Below are 15,564 nucleotides of genomic sequence, written 5' to 3'. Positions count from 1 at the left end.
CCGTCGAGGAGACTGTGGCCTGCACTTTGAGTTTCCTGGGGAGACACGGCCTCTGATCCGCCTCCACTGGCTGTTAGGTGCCTCCCATGGAGGCCAGCCTCCGCTGGGGTTCCGCTCCCTTCTCCCAGTCAACAAGAGGACAAATGACCCACAGATGGGCTGCGCACGAGACCCCTGGCGGCTCTCTGTCTGTCTGTCTGTCTCTCTCTGTGTGTCTCTCTCTCTGGTTAACGGTGGATCCCTCTGCGCTTTGCTCTGTCAACCCCCTTGGCATTTCTCTGATCCCACTTGCTCTCAGCTCTTGCCTCTGACCACAGCAGAACAAGAAAACAAATGCACAAGAAGACCCCAACTCGAATGGCACGGGGACCCTGTGAGGCAGGAGGGTGATGCATCTCCAGGAAGTGCGCTGCTGCGGTCCAGTGCTTCCTTTTCTTGCCTGTTTAGTTTTTCAAGAAATGCTCTCTTTCTTTCTTTCTTTTTCTGGTGTCTGCTACGTGTCAGGGACCAGTTGACCTTTCTGCAGTCTGCCCGGTTCCTTCCATCTCCCTCCAGTGGGGCTAGTCAGGGTGGGCCTCAGGTCCGGGCTGAACATGACCTTGGGAGCCAGACAGAGCCAGGTTTGACTCCTGCTGTGACCACGGATGGTGTCACCAGGGACGGTCATTCATGTCCAAGAGACTCGCCCTCTGCTTCAAGCACTTCTCACGGTTGTTCTGGGATTAAATGAAATGTCGATCCCAGGACCTGCCCCCCCCCCCAGGATGGAAGCTCAGCGATGGGTTCATTTCCATCTGCCTCCCGTGTCCACTGAGTTTGCTCCACACCCCGAGCCGGACTTCGTCCTCCACCTCCTCTTGAGAGCTTCTCTGGGGAGCTTTTTCAGAATCCCTGACTAACCTAAGTCCTCCTGCTGTTGGAGCCCGTGACAGCCTGTGACAGCCCGTGCCCCTCGTGCTTCAAACAACAGGTACCACGGGAGCCTCCTGTTCCCGCCTGTGCCTTTCATCTGGGCTGGTGGCTCGTGGGTACAGATGCTGGTCAAACCTCTAAGCTGTAGACTTAGTGTGCGCATTCACGTTTATGCATGTCCAGACCTCAAAAATTGGTTGAGAATGAAAAAGATTCGGCTCGAGAGGCTGAGGCAGGAGGATCGTAAGTTCAAAGCCAGCCTCAGCAACAGTGAGGCCCTAAGCAACTCAGTGAGACCCTGTCTCTGAATAAAATACAAAATAGGGCTGGGGATGGGGCTCGGGGGTCGAGTGGCCCTGAGTTCAATGCCTGGTACCCCCTGACACACAAAAGAATCAATGAGTAAAACAAAACGGTAAAATCAATCAGAGAAGGAAGAAGGGAAGCCAAGTGTCGTGTCCCAGCCTGGAGTCCCTGACAAGGAGGGTGTGGGTCCAGTTTCTGAGTAGGATCTGGCAGAGAGAGAAGCCTATTGTTATCATCGCAACAAGGAAAAAGAAAGAAAAAGGGTAAAAACACAAACATCATATTTTCAAAGACACTAGAGAGCCGTGGGAGCAAAAGAAGATGCTCCGAATTGGAAATGCAGAGGGCTTAGAAACTACAGAAGCCAGGCACGACGGAAGGACAGCCCGAGGGCCCAACAAACAGCAAACAATCCTCCTACCCGCCCTTCCATGGCTCTGTGTCCAACAAGAATGTCCTTCAAAGCTTGCAGCAAATAAGGACAGGGTCAGACACACACGCTGGTGGCATTTCTCATCAGCAACAGCACAGCACCAAGAGACAAGCTGCAGCAAATCTGGGGACTCCAGAAGCTGGTTCCAGATGGAATCGGGGACCCGCAGGAAAGGATGAAGGGATCAGGGGAGGAAATGCGGGGACACATTGATAGAAAACCGGCTGTTTACAGCAATATTGGTATTACTATGTCTGTCGATCCTGGAGTAAATGCCAAAAAAAAAAGCACCAACGACGATAGAAACAATCGATACATTTGATTTTCTTAAATTTAAGACTTTCTGCTCCCAAAAGGCACCCTTAAAAAGAACAGAAAGGCCCAGGGGAAGATATGTGCCCACACGTGACAAAGCACCAGTGCTTGCCCTATGTAAAGAACTCCCACAAATCAATAACACAGGACAAAGCACTTTTTAAAAACGGAAGACTCAAACAGGCACTCACAAGAGGGAATTCCAAATGATTCACAGTGACGTAACAGGGTCACCTCTCAGGGAGTCTGAGAGAGTTTGGGGGTTCAGGAGATGCTCTGTCTCTTGGTTTTGTGGAAAAGGCTTCTTGGGTCTTTTCTGGCTGTGCAAAAATTGATAAACCTGTACAATTCTACCCGTGCACTGTTCTCTGTGCATATTATAATAAAACTTCTTTTTAAAAGCATTTGGGGGAGCATAAAGTCATTTGGGAGAAAAAAAAAATCTACTGACGGAAAAAGACTTCAGGATACCCAGGAAAATGAAAGAGAGTGCCAAAAGGGTCCCAAGGCAAGACGTTGCGGGGACGAAAGGGCAGTTCCGCAGGCCTTGGTGATGTGAAGCCTCTGGGGTGGATCTCATTGGAATTTCTAGGGGGTTTAGTCTCTGAGTAGGCACAGGAATAAAGTGAAAAACAGACCAGGAGCCAGGAAGGAGGGGAACTGTGAGCTCAGGGACTGACGGGATCTGTGTCTGGGGACTGGAATTGTACTGAGAAGATTCCTGGGGACGTTCTGTCCTAGACTTTAGAGGGGAAGATCTGAAGTCGGGTGAAAGACTGACAGGAGTTCTTAGCCAGAGTTTCTAGAAAGAAAGATGGCTTGAGAAGGTAACAGATTCTAGACATAAAATTTCGCATGAACTAACTATGGGTAAATGGATATAAATATGAATGAAATGAGAAAGAAGCAAATGGTGACCCCTTGTTCCAATAATAAATTAAGGGGCACAGTCTCTCCGGGAAACTCGGCGGGATGCTCGTGAGCACAGATATTCAAAGGGATTTCACCTTTGGGTGTCTGGGAGGAGATGTCTCGGTGAACTGACTTCTAGAATATTCTGGAATCATCCAGAAAACCTAGAAGAAGAGAACCAGGGGAACTTTTATGAAAACCACCCAGAGTGACGCTTTTCCCATAGGATACGTGTGGTTCAGAGCTGGTGGATCCCAGGGGGTCACAGGCCCGGGACTTGACAAGGACGCAGGACGGGTTTAGTCAACAGATATTTGCTGCGTTTCTTCCAGCAGCCTTGACTGGCCCGTGATCCTCCAGCCGCTGCAGGTGGCTGGGCATGAAGGAATCCATGATCATTAATCCAGTGGGCTCATGGCTGCTGGTGGTGACACAGTTGTACCAGCAGGTGCAGGACGGGGGCTGTTACTGTGGAGCCCCACGGAGCTGGGAAGGGAGGAGACAGCGAGAGAGACTCAGGACAGCTTCTCCACAGCAGGAACTTCCTAATCTGCCTTGTTTTAAATGAGCCACGAATGTGCTCCGGGACCCAAGTCAGCATCTGTTTTGCTTTTTAAATCAACCAACAGGAAAAAAAAAAAAAATCTAGATGCTCAGACCACATTGAAGTACGGAGCCCACGCCCGGCCAGCCGTCTCGACCCGGGTACCCTGCTTACCCAAGTTGCCACTAAAAGTAGGGGCCATGGTTACCCCCATTTTGCAGATGAAGAAACTGAGTCCTGGAAGGAGAGAGGTGAGTCTCCCGAGCTCGTACAGCTGGGAAGTGGCGGAGCCGGAGCTCGGACGCTGCTGCTCAGACTCCAGGGGCAGCCAGGGTTCTGGTGACCTCACTGTGGGGAGGTGGCAGGACAGGGGCTGCAGACGGGGGGGGGGGGGGGGGGGGCGGGGGGGGCAGAGTGAGAGACCCAGGAGATTGGAGCTGGGACAGGGAGTTATTTAATGCACAGCTTCCAAACTCTCGGCGAGATCAATAAAAGGGGCCCTTGGAGGGTTCTCTGGGACCCTCTGGTTCTAGGTGAGCGGTCCCCACTTTCGGAGTTTCTCGGACCTGGGGCGGGGGGCCATCTGTTGGTTTACGTTGTTTTGCTGCCTCCACCCAAGAGACGGATCCTGGGCTCGCTGGGTTGGCCTGAGTCCTGCCTCTGCTGGAACAGGAAGCCAGTGCCTTCGCGGGGTGACCTTGGCGGGGTGACCTTGGCGGGAGGCGCAGCCCAGGGCACCCTCACCCAGGCCTTCCCCGCAGCTGAGCCTTTTCCGGTGACCTGCAGGCCTTCCTGGCTTCTACCCCCCCCCCCCATTAGGAGGCAATAACATGGTTTGTGGAGAGCCAGGCTTCTGGAAAGTGAAGAAATCACGCTGCCTGGGCTCCTTAATGAGCTGCCACTTGAGATCAAGTTCTTTATCAAAACCCCCCTCCATCGGCCGGATGCCCCGTGCTCTGGGGACCAAGCCCTCCTCCTCCTTGGGAAAGCAGAACCTTCAGGAAATGGCCTTGTGCTGAAAACCCCCAGACCCCTAACCAAGTCCACGTGCCCTGTCATCCACAGCTGGGGACGTCCTCGCCACCCCCTGCGTTGGGTTGCAGACATCACCTGGACCCTTGAGTCCCCAATCTTGTTTAGTGACCTTTTGACCCAAAGTACACAGTCAGCAGACAGATGCCCGTCACCACGCAGGGCAGACAGAGAAACGGACACTCGTGAAACCAGGAGGCCGTGGGGCTGGACGGGAGCTGGGAGGCTGCTTTCTCTTGGGGACCTTGTGGGGGGCTCGCTTGGCTTCTTTTTTCCTCCTTTTAAACAGATGAAATTGTTGCAATAATTAAGCTAAAAGAAGCAGAGGAGCAACTAGCAGATATCGTCAGGTGTCATAATAGGCGGTGGTGACAGGGAGAGAGAGAGAGTTATTTAATTCACAGCTTCTAAGCGCCGGGGGAGGCTACCTTTTTTGGGGGGTGGGGGGTAGAAAAAAAATCAGTGGGTCAGAGCTTAGATTCAGGGTGAACCTATTAACTTGATATTTACCCAAATTGTTCAACCCAATTAAGCTGTTTTGATGATCAACATCTCGGCCTCGCTCGCCCCAGAACCTCCTCCCTCATGAGCCGGGCCTCACATCCTCTCTGTTATCTTGCTTGGTCTTGGCAGCATATTGACCCGGGATCCAAATATGCTTTTTCTTAGAAAGGTGGCTCTAATTAGAAGCGGTTTATAAATCTTCGCGGAAATGAGCATCACTTAGAACGATGACTCTGAGCCGCACACAGGACTTTTGTCCCCCCTCTGTTCTCTCTCTCCCATCCCTCGCCGTATTTCTCTGCCAGAAACTCGATGGCATATTTTAGCAAGAGCTCAAGTGAATGCAAATGTCCTTGTCTGTGGTCACAGGCACTGTCACGTTCTTGTTTGCATTGCCTACAGCGAAAATTGGCACTTCCCTTTTTCTGCCAGAATTTTTTTTGACAGGCTCTTCAAAAACTGCTCCCCAGAAGCCCCACTTGGACAGATCCTTGTCTACTGTCCCTTGTCACGATGGCCTGCAAGGCTTGCCTTCTTAACTCAGGCTCCCCGTAGCGGTTGGGTCCTGGATTCAAATCCCGACACCACTGATTGCTTCCCCGGGAGGTTTGGCCACCTCTCCAAAGCTCACCGTGGTCATCTCTTCAGACAGGGGTTAAGATCGCACCTGTTCTACATGCTGAGCACAGATGCTCAGAAAAGTGGCAGCTGTGACTCTGCTCTCTAGAGTCACTGGGTGACCAGAGAGCCCAGGAATTTGCAGAGAGCCTTTCCTGCTTCTGCAGATGAAGACGAAGAGATCAGAGAGGTTAAGTGGGTTGTCCAAAGGTAAACAGTCAAGTAGTAGGAGATCTGGGAACCAGGCCTCCTAACCCAGGGCGATACCTGCCCCATCACCATTGGGAGCTCTAGGAACCTCTTGCCATGGAAGACCAATCAAGATCGGGCTATTTCAGAGGAGATATTGAGGGGGAGCTCTAACCTATTCCCTTCCTAGGTCCCACCTGGACCATAGGCTCCTCTTCAGGTCCCAAGCTTTGATGCTAATGAACTGCCTATGAGACAAGTCAACCCTAGAGACATGGAACCAGTCATCCTAGTCTTAACTGTACACCTACTGTGCGACACTAGGGTTACCGCAACGATCAAAGCTGACATATTTCTTGTCTTTTAAGGAGCCTCCGGTTTGCAAAGGAAGAGGATTATGAGGGCGAATTTCAAGGCTCCAGGAAGCACATGAGGTGGCTCAGGAGGCTGTGTTCAGGGAAGGCTTCGCTAAGGAAGCCACAGTTAACACTGGGAAAAAAGTACAAGTCCCAGGAGGACGAGGAAGATGAAGCTCAATGTCTTATGGAAAACCCAGTTTGGCCCCTGAGGAGGGTTGGGGCTGGAGGACCTGGCTGGGGGCAGACTGTGCAGAGCCTTGTGAGTCCCACTCATTCTCATTTTGGGGGCACTAGTGGGGGGAGCACTGGAGTGCTTCTACTCAGGGAAGGACAAGGTAGGAAGACAGTCAGAGGGATGGTAGGGGGGCGCTGGGAGGGCTGACGGAACCATCCAGAGAAGAAACGCTGGTGTTGGGGACCAGGTGGTGGTCACCTGACGAGGGAGGCAGGACACCTCCCTTCGAGTACCTGATTGGACCCCAGGGGCAACAGAGAGGGGGAGAGCAGAGACCCACACTGGGTGCAGGAGAGCATCACTTGTTTAGATGGGGAAAGGTACTCGGGACCTCAGGGCTCCTCCGCTAGTGGCTCTCAGCCAGAGCATTTGACCTGCTGAGGGCAATTTTGAGACATCTTTGGTTGTCACACAGGAGGGACCGCATCCCGGGATGCTGCCTACCTTCCATCAATGCATAGAACTGCCCATGGGGTCCCTAGTGCCTTGCTGAAACCCAACCTCTGTAAAGAAGAATCCCATTTGACTTTTGCAATTATTTAACCCTTTGACGGGAATCAATGGAGCAAAGTCCGCCCTAATCTGGCAACTCTCTGGGAGGGAAACTTGGGCCACTTTGAATGTGCGCATAGATCTATTTATATATAGAGAGAGAATGAATGACAAGATTGATCTGCTGGGCTCTGTGGGTGGGGGATGCACCTGTCACATCCCAGGTACCCTGGAAGAACTTGTTCCTTGGAGGAGAAAGGTAATATCTCCTTCCTCTCTACCTCCAGGGTAGGTTCCAGCTTTGGCTCAGCATCTCGTCCCACCCTGTCTGTATCCAGCCAGCGTTCAAGATTCAGATCCGTCGGCTTCCCTGACGCCTCTTGCTGAGACTGAACTTGTTCCTACCCCTAAGCTCCTGAAAGTAGTTGGCTCTCTGTATCTGTGGGTTCTGCATCCACGGGTTCAGCCAGCCATGGATAAAGCATCTTTGAAAAAAAATTGAGCGTGTTCTGAACATGTACAGAATTCTTTCTTGTCATCAGCCCCTGAATAAGACAGTTGACAACGGTTTGCAGAGTTCTGAGGTCGCGTTAATTATTATAAACCATCTAGAGAGTATCTCAAGTGCGTAGGTTCTGTGTAAATCCTGTGCCACTCTGAGGTGGGACCTGAACATCATCAGAGCTTGGTATCCATAGGGGGTCCTGGAACCAATCCCTTAGGGACATTGAGGGATGACTGCCCATTCTTTGCTTTATCTGAGGGGGGCGTACCAGGGATTGAACTCAGGGGCACTCAACCCCCGAGCCCCATCCCCAGCCCTATTTTGTGTTTTATTTAGAGACAGGGTCTCACTGAGTTGCTTACGGCCTCACTAAATTGCTGAGGCTGCCTTTGAACTCGCGATCCTCCAGCCTCAGCCTCCCGCTGGGACTACAGGTGTGTGCCACCGTGCCCGGCTGCTCTTTCTTTTTGGTGCATTTCATTTGCCCTCCTAATTTCATAGCTCCTTATTAATATTCTCTCCAACAGAACTGTGGGTTCCTTGGGAGAAGACGCCAGAGTTGGTTCTGTTGGTGCCTTCGTAACATCTGTCACGTGGAGGGGGACAATATACACTTCAGGAGATGCTCCTGACCACGTACCAGTCTACAATGGGGAGGATTCTCTGTCTCCCTGCCGCTGAGCTGCGGTTCACTATGGAACTCTGACCACCCTGCACCTGTCCCAGAAACCATCCCTGCCAATGTGGCCTTCCCTCTTAGCAAAATCCAGAAACCCGGAGGCACCTCCAGTCTTGCAGAGAGATCACCAGACACGCCGGTGTTTGAGTTAAAGCTACCGATGGCATAAAATTCCAAGGTAGGCAGAAATAACCTTCTATCAAGATTGAGCCCCGCAAGAAATTTCCTCCGCAGAGTTTGAGAACAGGAATGTAGAAGGGAAGATGCCACCAACTCGTGATAGAAGGGATCCCATTACTAGAGATTATGATTTTTGGATTTAGCTGTCAGAAAGATCTCCGAGAAAAATACGCTGGTGTATTCAGCCCAAGAAAGGTTTAATTGGCTTCTGTCAGATTTCATGGGAGTGCGCCTCGCCACTGCACCCCCTATGGATTCTTGCAGCCTTTGAATTTTGCAGCTGAAGGCAGCATCTTGAGAGGAGGTTCGGGTGTTGAAAGGTAGTCAAGACCAGGTCTCCCTCTCTGGTTGTGCAAAGGCTGGTCAAGCCTGAATTCCTCAAGCCCTCTGTGTTTTCCAGGGTCCAGAATGGTGACCCATGTGTGTACCTTCATGCCCTTCTGTACTCCCCCACACCTACAAGAATGCTTGGACCTCTGTAAACATTAGCTGAATGAATCCCCCCAACCTTCTAATGGGTTTTATATGGGACCACTGTGGACAAATGTCCCTGACATTCCCAATCGGTTGTTGCACAGGGTAGGAAATAGGGATCTCTTTCTTCTTGGGGTTCATCTTCATCAGTGTGTGTGGTTTGGGACCCCCAGTGTTTGAATTTTTGTGAAATCATTTGTTCATCAAATATTCATCTCCAATGCTACCACCTCTCCCTCGCCCAGGGTTTCTACCCTATGTGAGATACACACTTTCTCAGTCATTCTTGCAGCTAGAAAAGGCTTGTGACACTGTTTTGGCAAATGAGACATAAGAGGAAAGGCTTTGCTTGCTTCACAAAAGACACAGACGCAGCTCTTACTCTCCACTTTTCTCCTTTTCTATAGAAGGTGGATGTGATGCCAGGAGCTGGGGAAGCCACTTTGTAACCATGAAGGAAGAGACCCTCCAGCCCTGACACTAGTGAGCTCTTGAAACAACACCAGCACCCTCTACCTCCGGATCTCACGTTAATGTCAGTCTTCTCCAGTTTTTCTCTTATTTGCAACTAGAAATTTTTCTAATGGCTGCATAGTGTTTCTCTTTACGCTTCCTATCTTTTGGTTTTCTATGGAATCCAAATTTGAATAATGGGGATGTGTGGGCAGTTAAATAAATCTAAGGGACCCAAACCATGCTCAGGGGCACCCGGTTTTCTATTGATTTATTTATATGATTAGGTATGTACGTATTTATTTTTATTTATTTAAGTTTTTGAGGTTTTGGTGCTCTATTTTTATTTTTTATTTTTTTTAAGACAAAGTTTTGCTGAGTTGCCCAGCCTGCCCTTGAACGTGCAATTCTCCGTCCTCTGCCTCCCAAATAACCTTAACCTCCTGAGTGCACTAGTGAACCCGGCTGTCCCCTTTTCCATAACAGGGGTTTCTAAATGGGTCAGGCATTCTCTCCTGCAAGGTACCTCGTTCTGCTGCAAGGAACCAAATTTAGGTTCCTGCCCCCTGCTTTTTCCTTTCTGCCCTCAAGTTGGGACACGGCCTCGCTAGTAATGTGAGTACTCAGCCTGTCCTGGTTGACTGGGTCTTCAGAATGTTGGTGGCCGTGCTCCAAGGGAGGACACAGCACAAGTGGTACTAATAACCACAATCACTACTTACTGGGGACTAACCATATATTGGGGATTGGGCTCAGTATTACACATGCACTATCTCACATACTGTGTGACTTCAAAGGCAGCGTTTCTAAGTCGCATCCGCAAGGGCCCATGATCTGTTTCTGCCCCTCTCCTCCTCTCCCTGAGCAACTGCCTGTTTGCAGAAGGGCCTGGGCCAGCACACAGAGTGTCTGTCGCTCTTCCTGTGCTGGGAGGTAATGAACGGGCTTCTTGCCTGCACCCTGATTTATCACAGACGGAAGCCGCCTGTCACATGGGCCTGCAATTAGACACAGCAAGATTCGCTAAGGCAAGCGTTAGGCCACAGAGGGAAAGGAAATAAATAGACCTTTGAGTTTTGCCGTTGGCAAAACAATGCAGTCAGAGGAGCCCCTGGAGAAAGAAAAGGAGTCACAGCTATTTTTCTGGTCTAAGGTGTGTCCTCAAAACAGGTCCAGCCAGTTTGGGATTCTTCAGAATTAAATCTCAAGTGGCTGTTGGATATTTTATTTTTTCAGGGTAGTCAGTGAGTGATTCAGTGCAGGGCGGCGGGCGGTGGTCTCCATGGTTAGAGTGCAAAGAGGTCAGGCAGCTCGGGGCTCACTTCTGACAAAGACCCGTGACTCACTCCCCAGGGACCAGCGTTAGCCTCTTTAGGCTGCGATTCCTTCCACCCGGACAGGGAAGAAAATCATTTCACGTTTTCGGTGGACGCGTGTGGTTGCGCTGGGCGTCCAGGTGTTCCTTGCTGGGGAAAGTCTTTCTAAAAGGTGTTGATTCTCCTTTTGGGATTCGGGTTGGCTCAGCTGGGTGCAGAGCAAGATTCTCCTGGTGCAGACGCTCCTTCATCATTTGGGGGGAGTGGAGAAAAGACGCGCAGGTCTGTGTCCTCTGCATACCTAGGGTTCTGTCTGCTTTGTCCCCTGCTCCCCAGCCCTGCCCACTCACTTCTCAGCAGAGAACTAGACCCTGGCGCTCTGCAAGTGTCCGTCTCCCCGGGTGCAAGACCATACCAGCTTCATCATGGAGGTTGTTAACAGGATTAAAGGACCGACCGACCGTATCATGGTGGCTAAGCTATAATTCACCTCTTCTAAGATGCACATCCCTCCCCACCCATGTTTTAACATCTCTGAAACCAGGACACATCTTATCCTCTCATTAAAACATAATCAAGATGCATCTTAAAATGGCACACCCGCCCTGCAGAGGAGATCGAGGCTGACCGGCCAGAGGTTATGCAACCCAGTAAGCGGCAGAGTTGGGGTTCACATCCACATAGTTTGCTGAAGAATCTCTACTTTTAGTTACCCAGCTAGAATATGAGCAGAACCCCCGGAACCGGGAAGTCTTAGGATCTGCCCAAATTAGGGAGTGCTTTCTTCTCTCTGGATTTTTAATGACACGGTTCCTGAGAGACCGAGCTTGCCTCAGGGATCCCACACCTTTTTAGATTTTGGCCAATAGCATTCCCATTCTAGAACATGGGAGAGGTGTTCTTCATTCCCCCCACCCCTTCCTAGCTTTTTCCAAGATGAAAATTGTGGGTTCACAGTCATCTCCCCCCCCCCCCCACACACACACACAGCAGCCTGCTCCTCCCTCCATCCGGTCTGTGGCTAATCCCATTAGACTTCTCTTTTGCTTCTGTGGGAAACAAAGCCCAAAGGGATTCCCTTAAACAGATTAGGGAGCACAACAGGGGGGGGGGGGCAGGCTGGAAGGTTTCTTCCACAGAAGACCTTCAAGTGGAGGATTTGCATATTTATGTTTCTTCTGCCTAGGAGAAGAAAAAACCAACAACACAAAAACAAGACCACAAGAAGACGCTCTAAGTGCTGCCCCCCATTAGTTAGGATCTGAAAAGCTTGTCCCTGGGAGGAGGAGAAAGGTCTAGACTCAGAGGGCTTCAAGGTTTCCCCAAGACTTGCCCCCCCCCCCAATAGGAGCTAATGCCGTGGACCCTAGGGCCATGCAGCAGGGGTGGGGGGCAGCCACACCTTCCTCCTCTGGGATGCCGGATCTCTCCTACAGTGCTCCCCGTGGACACCTACTGGCTGCCTGGCATTTTCTTATACTCTTTAGGTATTTTTTCCTCTGCTCCAAACAAACCTGGAAACTCCTGGATCATGCCCTGCAGCTTCTCCCGGTATCCCCTGTGGTGCCCAATGGATGATGAAATAGAGAGGGGGCGGAACTCTGGAGCAAGAAAGATCTGCTCCTGGAAGCCTTCGAGAATGTACCTCATGCACCTGAGCCAAGGTCGGCCAAGGCAGCTCCCTACCAACCATCATCCTCTGGGGCACAACTGTCATTATCATTGGCTTTACTTGCCCCAGATGACCAACCCACCCGCTGTCTACAGGGTTTCCTGTGATTTTTCCCTTTCTAGTTAACCCATCTTAGGTTAATCAGTGCCTTCTGATCTAAGAGACAGGGTCTGTGTGGCATTCTGACCTCAGTATCTTCCTCCATATTCCTCATTTCTCTATCCTTGAATGGAAGAGTTGCATAGGCACCTGTCTTCTCTCCTCCCCAAATAGCACGCGCACATGCGCGCACACACACACAAGTCTTGAGCTAGCTATCCTTTTCTTTGCTCCCATGAGACCCTAGGCTATTTCCCTACCACATCACTATTCACCTTGCATTATAATCACCTGCCTCTTCCCTCCTTCACTCCCCACCCCAAACATAGGCCCTCTCGGCAGTGAGGTTCTTGGAAGAGAGTTCGGAGCACATAACAGGGAATCAGTGAATCTTTGCTGAATGAACGGGGTATCCATACAATTAAAATCTTAGCAGCACTTACTGGGTCAGGAATTGTCCTAAGGGCTGGTGGCCTACATTGAGTCACTGAATGCTTACAGCAATCTCATGCAGAGGGACTGTAATATCCCCATTTTGCAGAGAAGTTCTGTCTCTTGTCCAAGGCCACGGGGATGCTAAGTTGCAGATCCAGGGCAGACCCAGCCTGTTCCTGTCAGCTGACCCTGCTCTGATCTCCCGGCTGCTACTGAAACCGCCAACTGGCTCCTCACTCTCTTACCCTGGTTGCTATCCTGGGAAGTTCAGTCCCCAAGGGGGCCATTTGGATCAAACACACTTCTGTGCAGCATTTAGAGATGAAAGGAGATTCGCAAAGCTGCCTCCTGCAGACGGATCTCACCAAGAGGGCTGAGCAAGAGGAGTGCACAATGGTGTGTCCATCTTCCAAGAAGATCAGTTAGAGGACACTTGGGGCCATGTGCAAAGCACTGGTGAGCTCCCCTGTGTGCATTGACTCCCCATGGGCCGACTTTCCTGGGCCATGATTCTGAGCCACAGTGTGCATGCCCCTGTGGATAGACCAGAGTGGACCAGCATCGCCCCTCTCCCTAATGTGGCTGATTCATGACTACGGAGGGACTTGAGGGTTCCAAACCAAGGCACACTTATAAATCTGGCCTACCCAGTTACAATCACTTCAAAACAGAAACCCGTGACTTGGATCGTTCACGACATGCCAAATTTTCTTTATCACTCAAATCGACAACCCCATGTACACAGGAGCAAGCAAAAGCATCATGCTAGTCGATTTCCATATCTGATTGTGTTTAGTTCTTCAGCTATTTCTGCCTCATTCCTGTTCTCCTTTTGTAGACAGGAGCAAAGAAAGGCTCAGGGACGTTCAGCAACTTGTCCAATGTCACCCAGAGGACGAGTAGTAAGCCCAGCCTCCAAACCCCCAAGTTTGACGCCCTGCAGCCTCAACACTGAGAGAGAATACGCACATCTCCCGAGCCCAGTGGATCTCTGGGAATCAGTTCTGCGACGGCAAACCTACCATTCATCTTAATTTTTTTCTGATGTTCTACGGTGTCACTGCCAATTTACTCCATCATTTTGGAATTACTGGCTAATAGGATGTCCCAGTGAACTGTTCTGATTTGTGTTTTCATTGTCTGGGAGAAACCAACCATTGAATAGTGACAGGGATGTGTCTGGACAATTGAATCACACCAAGACTCTTCTCCCTTCTCCCCTCCCTCCTGGGTCTGGTGGCGAATACCTACTTCTCTTTGTTTGGACAGAATGGGGAGACCTACCTGTGTCAGAGGGTCTGAATCATAACAGGTCCACACGGCCCCCGAGCTGGGGGAACTCTGCATCTTTTTGGTGGCCGGCACCTTGGTCATCTTGGAAATCTCTCAGGCTTTTCCAGAATCTTCTACTTTTCGAGGAGTTCCAGAAATTCCTCCCTGACTCCCAAGTTCCAGCCACACAGAACCCCCCAGAAGGGTTTCTGTGCGAGGAGGAATGGGAAAACAAATCATCCGAGTGTCCCACAAACAGGATAAGGAAGTCCCGAGGCGACGAAATCAGGCTAAGGTGGAAATCTTTACTTTTCAGAAAGTTACAAACTTTTATAAACTTCCCCCATCTTCAGAAGCGTATCTTTTTCCCTCCGATAAGCAAAATAGAATATAAAGTGAAGAAAATAAAACTCCATCAACAAAATCCCCATCCTGCCGCCAGAGTCCAAGAATCCAGGCGGCCCCAGTGCGGGGCTCAGCCCAGCCCAGCCGTGGTCAGGCAGGGTAAGAGGCGCAGCCGCCAATAGTCAGGTGCGGGGGGGGGGCCCCTCGGTTGCCGGGCAACGGGACGCCAGGCGGGGCCGCCTCATTGGCTGGGGCTGGAGGGGGTGGGGTCGCCGACTCCTGGCAGCTGCACTCAGGCTCTGAGCAGGTGGCTGGCGGGAGAGCCACGGTCTCTAAGGTCTACTTTTCCCCTCTTAGATCTAAGGATCCGGATTCTTTTCCTCCACCATTCTACACGTCTCCTCCCTTTGACCTTTGCTTCATCCTGCTGCTAACCCCTGAGTGGTTCCTTGTGCCTTGATGGGGTGTGTGTGTGTGTGTGTGTGTGTGTTGCACAACGGGTGGCTTTGGCAATTCTTAACCCAGGAGGCCTAATTCTCCCCTTTTCCTGCCTGAGAAACTTCTGCTCATCCTTCAAAGCCCTTCTACAGGTATACATTCACGCACACACACGTACATATAAACACACGTGTGTATTACGAATATAATTGTCTCTGATGTTTATTAAGAACGTGCTAGACCCTGTTCTAAGTGTTTTATATTACAATGGCAACAGAATTCTCACAGCATTCCACCTAGGAAGCTGTTATATTACCCTGTTTTACAGACTAAGCAACTGAGGCACAGAGACATTAAGTGACCCGCTGAAGGTCACACAGCATGGACCTGAGCTGGGATTCAAGGTCAGAACTGTTTGATTCTAAAACCCAATTTCTTAACAACTTAGCTGCCTGACCTGGGGGAAGGGCCCTCTATAGAGAGAGCTTCAGCTTCCATATCTTTGAAATGGGGATAACAGATTTACTACAGGTTGTTAAGGATTGAAGTAGATAATATATATAAAAGCTGAGCATATGAGAAGTCTTGGTTGAGGGTGCTGCTATTATTTCCTGACATCCTTCCTCTAGGAAGAATTAGGCATTCTGACTGTGCTGGGCTCATTTCATAGCAGATATTAATACTAACAATATTTATGAATTGCTTACTCTGTGCTAGGTACTGGACTAAGCACTTTACATACATTAATTCAATTAATCCCCCAATAACCCTGTGAGGTAGGTTCTCAGGCTGTAAAAAAAAAAAAAATATTGCACATTTGTTATTTGCATGCCTTATCCTTGGCA

At 50.4% G+C, this 15,564-nt stretch overlaps 1 protein-coding gene and 1 long non-coding RNA gene across 3 annotated transcripts in view; one reads left to right on the top strand and one right to left on the bottom strand.

The window, feature by feature from the left end:
• The window catches only part of Ccdc60 (coiled-coil domain containing 60), a 139,121-nt gene extending 124,680 nt beyond the window's left edge, over nt 1-14,441 (bottom strand). For both annotated transcript variants that reach the window (XM_046456500.2, XM_058583161.1), the window contains exon 1: nt 13,949-14,441. In XM_046456500.2, the coding sequence (XP_046312456.1) occupies nt 13,949-14,038 (90 nt within the window). In that variant the 5' untranslated portion in view covers nt 14,039-14,441. The remainder of the gene's footprint in view (nt 1-13,948) is intronic.
• On the top strand, nt 3,177-8,308 carry LOC124100859 (uncharacterized). The gene is made up of 3 exons (XR_006854435.2): nt 3,177-3,673; nt 6,134-6,383; nt 7,139-8,308. It is a non-coding gene; the product is annotated as an uncharacterized LOC124100859 (long non-coding RNA).
• Nucleotides 14,442-15,564: the final 1,123 nt, after the last annotated feature.

Source organism: Marmota monax, unplaced genomic scaffold (assembly GCF_021218885.2).
Source record: "Marmota monax isolate L192 unplaced genomic scaffold, Marmota_monax_Labrador192_F-V1.1 WCK01_AAM20220418_F8-fsc00185, whole genome shotgun sequence".
Classification (NCBI taxonomy): domain Eukaryota; kingdom Metazoa; phylum Chordata; class Mammalia; order Rodentia; family Sciuridae; genus Marmota; species Marmota monax.
This window is presented reverse-complemented; position numbering and strand designations above follow the sequence as displayed.